The sequence below is a fragment of the Heterodontus francisci genome, chromosome 44 (genome assembly GCF_036365525.1).
Source record: "Heterodontus francisci isolate sHetFra1 chromosome 44, sHetFra1.hap1, whole genome shotgun sequence".
In the NCBI taxonomy this organism is placed as follows: domain Eukaryota; kingdom Metazoa; phylum Chordata; class Chondrichthyes; order Heterodontiformes; family Heterodontidae; genus Heterodontus; species Heterodontus francisci.
In genome coordinates this window covers 20,789,801-20,799,550 of record NC_090414.1, presented here as the reverse complement: position 1 = coordinate 20,799,550, position 9,750 = coordinate 20,789,801, and the positions used below count along the sequence as shown (strand labels likewise).

At 57.1% G+C, this 9,750-nt stretch overlaps 1 protein-coding gene across 1 annotated transcript in view; it reads right to left on the bottom strand.

The window, feature by feature from the left end:
• Positions 1 to 3,443: 3,443 nt before the first annotated feature.
• Positions 3,444 to 9,750, bottom strand: part of LOC137355998 (fos-related antigen 1-like) — a 6,702-nt gene continuing 395 nt past the window's right edge. The window contains exons 2-5 of the mRNA XM_068021698.1: positions 7,609 to 7,822; positions 6,199 to 6,332; positions 5,863 to 5,970; positions 3,444 to 4,721 (exon numbers count right to left, since the gene is read on the bottom strand). Of these exons, the coding sequence (XP_067877799.1) occupies positions 4,200 to 4,721; positions 5,863 to 5,970; positions 6,199 to 6,332; positions 7,609 to 7,822 (978 nt within the window). The 3' untranslated portion in view covers positions 3,444 to 4,199. The remainder of the gene's footprint in view (positions 4,722 to 5,862; positions 5,971 to 6,198; positions 6,333 to 7,608; positions 7,823 to 9,750) is intronic.

Genomic DNA, 9,750 nt, shown 5'->3' with positions numbered 1-9,750 from the left:
TGGAAGATTTGGACCGCGCCTCACCCTTCTTCTACTCGCTGGAAAAATGGCGGGCGGTCCGTAAGCAGCTCGTCGAGCTGCTGGCCGACGACGGATCCTCCATCACGGATCCGGAGGGAATGGGCCTCCTGGTCCGGACGTATTACAGTGCGTTGTTCTCTCCGGATCCGTCCAGCGAGGATGCGCGCAGAGTTTTGTGGGAGGACCTGCTGCAGGTCAGCCCGGAGGGCGCCGAAGGATTGGAGGCTCCGCTCACGTTGGCGGAGCTGACTGGCGCCCTCCACCAGCTCTCGAGGGGCAAATCCCCAGGGCTGGATGGGTTGACCGTGGAGTTCCTCAGGGCGTTCTGGGACGTCCTGGGGGACGATTACGCGCGGGTCCTGGGGGAAAGCCTGGCGACCGGGGAGATGCCCCTCTCGTGGCGCAGGGCGGTCATCGTCCTGCTGCCGAAGAGGGGCGATCTCCGCCTGCTTAAAAACTGGCGTCCGGTCTCCCTCCTCAGCACGGATTATAAGATCTTTGCCCGGGCTATGTCTACCCGCCTGGGCTCCGTGCTGGCCCACATGATCCACCCCGACCAGTCCTACACGGTCCCAGGCCGGTCCATCCAGGACAACATCCACCTGGTCCAGGACCTGATCCATCTTTCCCAGAGGACTGGTCAGTCGGTCGCCTTTCTCTCCCTCGATCAGGAGAAGGCGTTCGACAGGGTGGATCACGATTACCTTTTCGGGACTCTGCGCGCTTTCGGACTCGGGCCGCATTTCGTGGCCCGGGTCCGACTTTTATACGCCGCCGCAGAGTGTCTAGTCAAAGTTAACGGGTCCTTGACGGCGCCCCTTCGATTTGGGAGAGGAGTGCGTCAGGGGTGCCCCATGTCCGGCCAATTGTATACCATCTGCGTGGAGCCCTTCCTGTGCCTGCTTCGCAGGAGGTTGACGGGATTGGCTCTGCGCGAGCCGGCCATGCGGGTCGTCCTCTCGGCTTACGCCGACGACGTGCTCCTCGCAATCACAGATCCCGTTGACTTGCGGAGGATGCGCGACTGCCAGCAGACCTTTTCTGCCGCGTCCTCCGCGAGGATCAATTGGGAGAAATGTTCCGGACTCCTGGTTGGTCAGTGGCGGGTGGACTCCCTGCCGGAGGAGATGACACCTTTTGCGTGGAGCACCACGCACCTCCTCTATCTGGGAGTCCACCTTAGCCCCGCTGAGGAAGCCTGGCCGGCAAACTGGCAGGAGTTGGAGGCGAAAGTCACCGCTCGGCTGGGGCGCTGGACAGGACTGCTCCGAGTGCTTTCCTACAGGGGCCGAGCGTTGGTCATAAACCAACTGGTGGCCTCCATGTTGTGGTACCGGTTGGTCACTTTGGCCCCGCCCCCTGTATTTGCCACCAAGTAAAGCTCCCTCTACACTGTTCCAGTTTATGCTGTTAAATGGAACTCTCTCAGTCCAGCAATGTCGCTTTTGTCCTTATTTATTTTCAGAACAGGTGGATTGTGGCAGGACATGTCAAGGGCTGTAGTGAATGTGTTCAAGGGCCCTGGTTAGGGTCAGTGTCCAGGCTCAGTGGGGTCCAGTATTCTCAGTCAACCTGCCTTTACTGACAATTCCTTCCCTCCAGTGAGTTCTGAATTCTGCTTACCATGATGCTGCCCAGAGCTCGCAGAGTCCTGGCCAGGGAGAGGGAGAGGCCAGGGAGAGGGAGAGGCCAGGGAAAGGGAGAGGGAGAGGGAGAGGGAGAGGGAGAGGGAGAGGGAGAGGGAGAGGGAGAGGGAGAGGCCAGGGAGAGGGAGAGGGAGAGGGAGAGGCCAGGGCGAGGGAGAGGGAGAGGCCAGGGAGAGGGAGAGGGAGAGGCCAGGGAGAGGGAGAGGCCAGGGAGAGGGAGAGGGAGAGGCCAGGGAGAGGGAGAGGCCAGGGAGAGGGAGAGGCCAGGGAGAGGGAGAGGGAGAGGGAGAGGGAGAGGCCAGGGAGAGGGAGAGGGAGAGGGAGAGGGAGAGGGAGAGGCCAGGGAGAGGGAGAGGGAGAGGCCAGGGAGAGGGAGAGGCCAGGGAGAGGGAGAGGGAGAGGCCAGGGAGAGGGAGAGGCCAGGGAGAAGGAGAGGAGAGGCCAGGGAGAGGGAGAGGCCAGGGAGAGGGAGAGGGAGAGGCCAGGGAGAGGCCTGGACAGGGAGGCCAGGGAGAGGGAGAGGGAGAGGCCAGGGAGAGGGAGAGGGAGAGGCCAGGGAGAGGGAGAGGGAGAGGCCAGGGAGAGGGAGAGGGAGAGGCCAGGGAGAGAGAGAGGGAGAGGCCAGGGAGAGGGAGAGGGAGAGGCCAGGGAGAGGGAGAGGGAGAGGCCAGGGAGAGGGAGAGGGAGAGGCCAGGGAGAGGGAGAGGGAGAGGCCAGGGAGAGGGAGAGGCCAGGGAGAGGGAGAGGCCAGGGAGAGGCCTGGACAGGGAGGTCAGGGAGAGGGAGATCAGGGAGAGGCCTGGACAGGGAGAGGCCTGGACAGGGAGGTCAGGGAGAGGCCTGGACAGGGAGAGGCCTGGACAGGGAGATCAGGGAGAGGCCTGGACAGGGAGATCAGGGAGAGGGAGATCAGGGAGAGGCCTGGACAGGGAGATCAGGGAGAGGGAGATCAGGGAGACTGAGATCAGGGAGAGGCCTGAACAGGGAGATCAGGGAGAGGCCCGGACAGGGAGAGGCCTGGATAGGGAGATCAGGGAGAGGGAGGTCAGGGAGAGGCCTGGACAGGGAGATCAGGGAGAGGCCTGGACAGGGAGAGGCCTGGACAGGGAGGTCAGGGAGAGACCTGGACAGGGAGAGGCCTGGACAGGGAGGTCAGGGAGAGGGAGGTCAGGGAGAGGCCTGGACAGGGAGAGGCCTGGACAGGGAGAGGCCTGGACAGGGAGGTCAGGAGAGGCCTGGACAGGGAGCTCAGGGAGAGGCCAGGCCAGGGAGAGGCCAGGACAGGGAGAGGCCAGGACGAGGGTTTGTACAGGGAGGTCAGGGAGAGGCCTGGACAGGGAGAGGCCTGGACAGGGCAGTCAGGGAGAGGCCTGGACAGGGCAGTCAGGGAGAGGCCTGGACAGGGAGAGGCCTGGACAGGGCAGTCAGGGAGAGGCCTGGACAGGGAGAGGCCTGGACAGGGAGGTCAGGGAGAGGTCTGGACAGGGAGGTCAGGGAGAGGGTTTGTACAAGGAGAGGTCTGGACAGGGAGGTCAGTGAGAGGCCTGGACAGTGAGAGGCCTGGACAGTGAGAGGCCTGGACAGGGAGGTCAGGGAGAGGGTTTGTACAGGGAGAGGCCTGGTCAGGGGGAGGGGGGCGTCCTCGATAGGTACAGAGGCCTCAGACGTTGCCTCAGTTCTGCTGTTCACTCAGTACGAAACGATTCACCGTTCCAGAGGAAACTCCCAGTGAGAGCGAGGAAACAGAAACTGAAAGAAACACAACAAAGCCATGGCTGAGAAAGCAGCAATGTCTTTAATATCCGGTTTACAGGTAGACGGTCTCAGGCTTTGACTCACTCCAGTGTAAAAAATAAATTATACAAAAATACCTCTGAAACTATCTCAAAATAAATAGTGAATTAAGGAAATACTCGCTCGGGGGCTCCATGCTGTCACCCGGACTGGCACTGGATATTCCCACTTGGTATCAGTGGGAATGGTGGTGGTGCCAGGAGCCCAGTGATGGTCAGCGGGCAGTGCCAGGAGCCCAGTGATGGTCAGCGGGCACTGCCAGGAGCCCAGTGGATGGTCAGCGGGCACTGCCAGGAGCCCAGTGGATGGTCAGCGGGCACTGCCAGGAGCCCAGTGATGGTCAGCGGGCAGTACCAAGAGCCGTGGGCCAGGAGGTCACACACCAGTGAGATACAGCTTACGATCGATCTCTTGCTTATCCAACAACACCTTCCAAATCCTTTAGAGGGTGCAGGGGGAGTCGGGGGAGGGGGTGGAAAGAGGGCCGGAGAAATGTAATAAGGGACAGGGTATTTGGTCACGATCCTGGACCGCGTCCCAGCCTTGGCACCAGCGTTTCCAACTCTGGTTAGGCCTGTTCCTGGAGGTTTGCGACATGATCTCCCTCCTCCGTTGGCCACCACGCCTGAGGTCGTGACCCCTAACCCCACGCGCCCTCCACCTTTGCCCCTCCTCGCCCACCCCCACCCCCCGCAACCGAAGCTCGGAGGCCGACAGGCCGTTCCCCAGTCCTCGGCCTTACAGGGTCACCAGGGTCGGCGAGCTCAGCGAGTCCGATGATTGGTCCCCGCTGCTGCTGCCACGGCGATGGGCCGCGGCGCAGGCCTCGGGCAGGGAGAAAACGGCCAGGCCGGAGCCCGAGGTGCCGGCGGAAGGCTCCGGATCGTAGGCTGGCATGCTGGGGTAGGTGAAGGCCAGGCTGGCGGTGAAGGGGGTGATGGAGGGGGTCCGCATGAGGGTGGGCGTGTGCAAGGCCTCAGGATCCAGGCCGTCACCACTCACGCCAAGGTCAGGGACAGGCTTAATGGAGACTTTGGGTGGCTTGGGCCTGAAGGAGGAGGCTGACACGGGCCCTGGCTCTTTCTGCTTCCCTGCGTGGCACTTGGATATTCCTGATGTCGAGGGACCTCTGGAGTCGTCCGACATTTTGCAAATGGGCTGATGGGCCTCCAAGATAAATTCCAGCCTCTCTTTCTGCTTCTGTAGGTCCGCAATTTCCTTCTGTAGGCCTGACTTCACATCCTCGAGTTCATCCGTTTCCTGGGGAGACCAAATCAATTATTTCTTCCACACGGTGACAGATAACAAACAGCACGGGGGTTAGATACAGAGTAAAGCTCCCTCTACACTGTCCCCATCAAACACTCCCAGGACAGGGACAGCACGGGGGTTAGATACAGAGTAAAGCTCCCTCTACACTGTCCCCATCAAACACTCCCCAGGACAGGGACAGCACGGGGGTTAGATACAGAGTAAAGCTCCCTCTACACTGTCCCCATCAAACACTCCCAGGACAGGTACAGTACGGGGGTTAGAGACAGAGTAAAGCTCCCTCTACACTGTCCCCATCAAATACTCCCAGGACAGGTACAGTACGGGGGTTAGATACAGAGTAAAGCTCCCTCTACACTGTCCTCATCAAACACTCCCAGGACAGGTACAGTACGGGGGTTAGATACAGAGTAAAGCTCCCTCTACACTGTCCCCATCAAACACTCCCAGGACAGGGACAGCACGGGGGTTAGATACAGAGTAAAGCTCCCTCTACACTGTCCCCATCAAACACTCCCCAGGACAGGTACAGTACGGGGGTTAGATACAGAGTAAAGCTCCCTCTACACTGTCCCCATCAAACACTCCCCAGGACAGGTACAGTACGGGGGTTAGATACAGAGTAAAGCTCCCTCTACACTGTCCCCATCAAACACTCCCCAGGACAGGGACAGCACGGGGGTTAGATACAGAGTAAAGCTCCCTCTACACTGTCCCCATCAAACACTCCCCAGGACAGGTACAGCACGGGGTTAGATACAGAGTAAAGCTCCCTCTACACTGTCCTCATCAAACACTCCCAGGACAGGTACAGTACGGGGGTTAGATACAGAGTAAAGCTCCCTCTACACTGTCCCCATCAAACACTCCCAGGACAGGTACAGCACGGGGGTTAGATACAGAGTAAAGCTCCCTCTACACTGTCCTCATCAAACACTCCCAGGACAGGTACAGTACAGGGGGGTTAGATACAGAGTAAAGCTCCCTCTACACTGTCCTCATCAAACACTCCCAGGGGAGGTATGGTACAGTATGAGGCAGGGGGAAGGGGGAAGGGGGAAGGGTCTTTCTGCCAGGGTCTGCCACACTGACTGTTTCCCCACTATCTCAGTTCGATGCAGACACTCACCTCCTGCAGTCGTTCGGTCAGCTCTCTCCGCCTGTTGCGACATTTTGCTGCAGCAACTTTGTTCCTCTCTCTCCGCAGCCTCTTCCTCTCCTCCTCCTCTGGCGACAGCTGCAAGGATCACACTGTTATCAGTCCAACTGACACAAAACCCGGCCGACTCAGCCCAGGCTGAGGCTGCTCTCAGCTGTGGCTCACTGGGCAGCTCCCTCGCCTCCGAGTTAGGGTCCGAGCCCCGCTCCGGAGAGTTAAAATATACAACCTCGGCCGACGCACCCAGAGGGTGCCACTTTGTCGGGAGGTGCCGTCTTCTCAGATGAGACGTTAAACCGAGCTCACCCTGCCAAAGAGAAGCACTTCACGTTTCTCTGCATTAAACTGCTTCCGCACCTCCGTCGGCCCATTTCGCCAGCCCTCCCTCAGTGTGGTACTCGGGGAGGGAGAGAGGAGCTTGGGATTGTCAGGAGCCGGTTACTGAGAAAATACAGTTGGTGGAGTGAGTGGGGGGGAGGGGGGGATGAGGCAGAAACAGGATAAGTGAGTTTAAATGAGAGTGAGTCAGGCAGAAGCTATGGGTGAGTAAGTGTGGGCCGAGAGCAACTGGCAGTGGAAGTGAGCAACCCATCAGTGTTAGTCACCAGGAAATCATTCCAGTCTGTGGAGGGTTTCCTGCCCTTCATTGAAGTGTTGATTCACTGCCTCGGATCCTGCAGAGGGACCAGCAGCATCCTGAAGGAGGAGAGGGAGGGAATTCCAGAGCGTGGGGTTCCAGGTGGCCAAAGGCACGGCCTCTCACAGTGGGGGTCAGGGGGCAGGGAGGGCGGATTCTCCCCCACCTCCCGAGCTGCCCCGACAACGCGCTGAGATCCGCGGGGCCGGAGGCTGAGAGCCCGGCGGGCGGCCCAGAGCCTGCGCGATCCCACACGGGCGAGGTGGGGGGTGGGGAGGAAAGAGAAGACCCGGCTAAGGTAAGCTTCCAGTCATTTTTGTGGGACCTGGATGTGCGGGAGGCCCACAGTAGAAATCCAGGCCTCTGCTCCCCTCCCCCCGCCCCCCCCCCCCCCCCAGGAAAGCCCGGCCCATTGCGATTTACCTCGCTGCCACCAACTGCGGCCTAGTTGCCAGGCTTCAATCAGGCGAGCTGCCTGCCGGAGTTAAGTTAGGCCGGGGCTTCGAAAATTGGCTGGAGGGATCTTTTACACCCGCCCGAGAGGGCAGACGGGGGCCTCGGTTTAACGTCTCGTCCGAAATCGGGCACCCGCGACAGCGCGGCACTTCCTCAGTACTGCCAGTGGGAGCGTCGGCCAGTGATCAAGTGGGGTGGGACTTGGACCCACGACCTTCTGACTCAGAGGCGAGACAGAGGGAGACCCACAGAGCCACTCAGAATATTTATGACCTTGTGCCCGTAGGAATGGCCGTAGGGCCATTCGGCCCCTCGAGCCTGTTCCAGCATTCAGTGAGATCGGGGCCGATCTGTGACCGAAGTCCTTTGCCCCACATCCCTTAATACCTTTGGTTCACAGCAATCGTAACCCCTTCATATCTTGGAAACTTGGATCAAAATCACCCCTGAACCTTCTAAATTCCTGCATCAGTCCATTTGCATCATTTAAACGTTCTGACTTGCGACTGTTTTGACTGCATTGGCGTTCTTTTTGTTTGATTTCTCTGTTAAATGCTTTAACTCTCTCTGACGAAGGAAAGAACAAGCCTGCAGGGACACCACACAGCACACGGTCTGGGTACCTTCCTCACGGCCGCAGTGGTGTCGCAACATCTGTCCCGTCACCCCGCCCACCCCCACCCCCCCCCGCTTGCCACCACTTCCCCCGGAGCCCCTGCAGCTGCCGCTGTGAATCAGGCCCTGGCGGAGCCAAGACAGGAAAGGCCAGAGGCACGACTGAGCTTGCAGGGTGGAATTCCTGTACCAGCCCGAGCCTGTGTCGTCGTGGGACTGGCTCTAAGTGCGGGCTCAGTGTCGGAGGCTGGACGCTTGAGAGAATCACACACACACCCTCACGCACGCATGCACACAAACACGTAAATGTGAAGATGGAGGTTTCAGCAAATGCACGTGGGATTTGTCACCGTGACACAAATAAAATGCTTCCAACGAGTAACGGAGAGGTTATTCCCGTAGGGAAAGAGTGAAAAAGTTGGGAATGTTTTCTCTAGAAGGGAGAAGGCTGAGGGGTGACCTGATAGAGGTCTTGAAGTTTATGACAGGATTTGACTGGGTCGATATAGAGAAGAAGTTTCCACTTCAGAGAGAGACCAGAAATCGGGGGGCATCAATATAAAACAGTCACTAATAAATCCAGTGGGGAATTCAGGAGAAACTCCTTTCCCCGGAGAGTGGGGAGAATGTGGAACTCACTACCACAGGGAGTGGTCGAGGTGAATAGTATCGATACATTTAAGGGGGAAGCTGGATAAACACACGAGGGAGAAAGGAATAGAAGGGGATGGTGATGGGGTGAGATGGAGAGGGGGTGGGAGGAGGCTCGTGTGGGGCAGCAACCCCAGCACGGAGCAGATGGGCCGAATGGCCTGTTTCTGTGCAGTGGGATTCTCTGTAAAGGCTCCTGATGTAGGTCAAACTCACTTTGCTATAACTCCCACACTCCAGTCGGCAATTCACTCCCGGGTATCTGTTATTCTATATATAAACCCCCCCAAACCCCTCGATTAGATTCCAGTCTGTAACTCACTCCCGGGTATCTGTTATTCTATATATAAACCACCCGAACCCCTCGATTAGATTCCAGTCTGTAACTCACTCCCGGGTATCTGTTATTCTATATATAAACCCCTCCCCGAACACGTCGATTAGATTCCAGTCTGTAACTCACTCCCGGGTATCTGTTATTCTATATATAAACCAACCCGAACCCCTCGATTAGATTCCAGCCTGTAACTCACTCCCGGGTATCTGTTATTCTATATATAAACCACCCCGAAACCCTCGATTAGATTCCAGTCTGTAACTCACTCCCGGGTATCTGTTATTCTATATATAAACCAACCCAAACCCCTCGATTAGATTCCAGTCTGTAACTCACTCCCGGGTATCTGTTATTCTATATATAAACCAACCCAAACCCCTCGATTAGATTCCAGTCTGTAACTCACTCCCGGGTATCTGTTATTCTATATATAAACCCCCCCCGAACCCCTCGATTAGATTCCAGTCTGTAACTCACTCCCGGGTATCTGTTATTCTATATATAAACCCCCCGAACCCCTTGATTAGATTCCAGTCTGTAATTCACTCCCGGGTATCTGTTATTCTATATATAAACCCCCCCCGAACCCCTCGAATAGATTCCAGTCTGTAATTCACTCCCGGGTATCTGTTATTCGAAATATAAACCACCCCGAACCCCTCGATTAGATTCCAGTCTGTAACTCACTCCCGGGTAACTGTTATTCTATATATAAACCCCTCCCCGAACACCTCGATTAGATTCCAGTCTGTAACTCACTCCCGGGTATCTGTTATTCTATATATAAACCCCCCGAACCCCTCGATTAGATTCCAGTCTGTAACTCACTCCCAGGTATCTGTTATTCTATATATAAACCCCGCCCCCCCGAACACCTCGATTAGATTCCAGTCTGCAACTCGCTCCCGGGTATCTGTTATTCTATATATAAACCCCCCGAACCCCTCGATTAGATTCCAGTCTGTAACTCACTCCCAGGTATCTGTTATTCTATATATAAAAAACCCGAACCCCTCAATTAGATTCCAGTCTGTAACTCACTCCCGGGTATGTTATTCTATATATAAACCCCCAAACCCCTCGATTAGATTCCAGTCTGTAACTCACTCCCGGGTATCTGTTATTCTATATATAAACCCCCCGAACACCTCGATTAGATTCA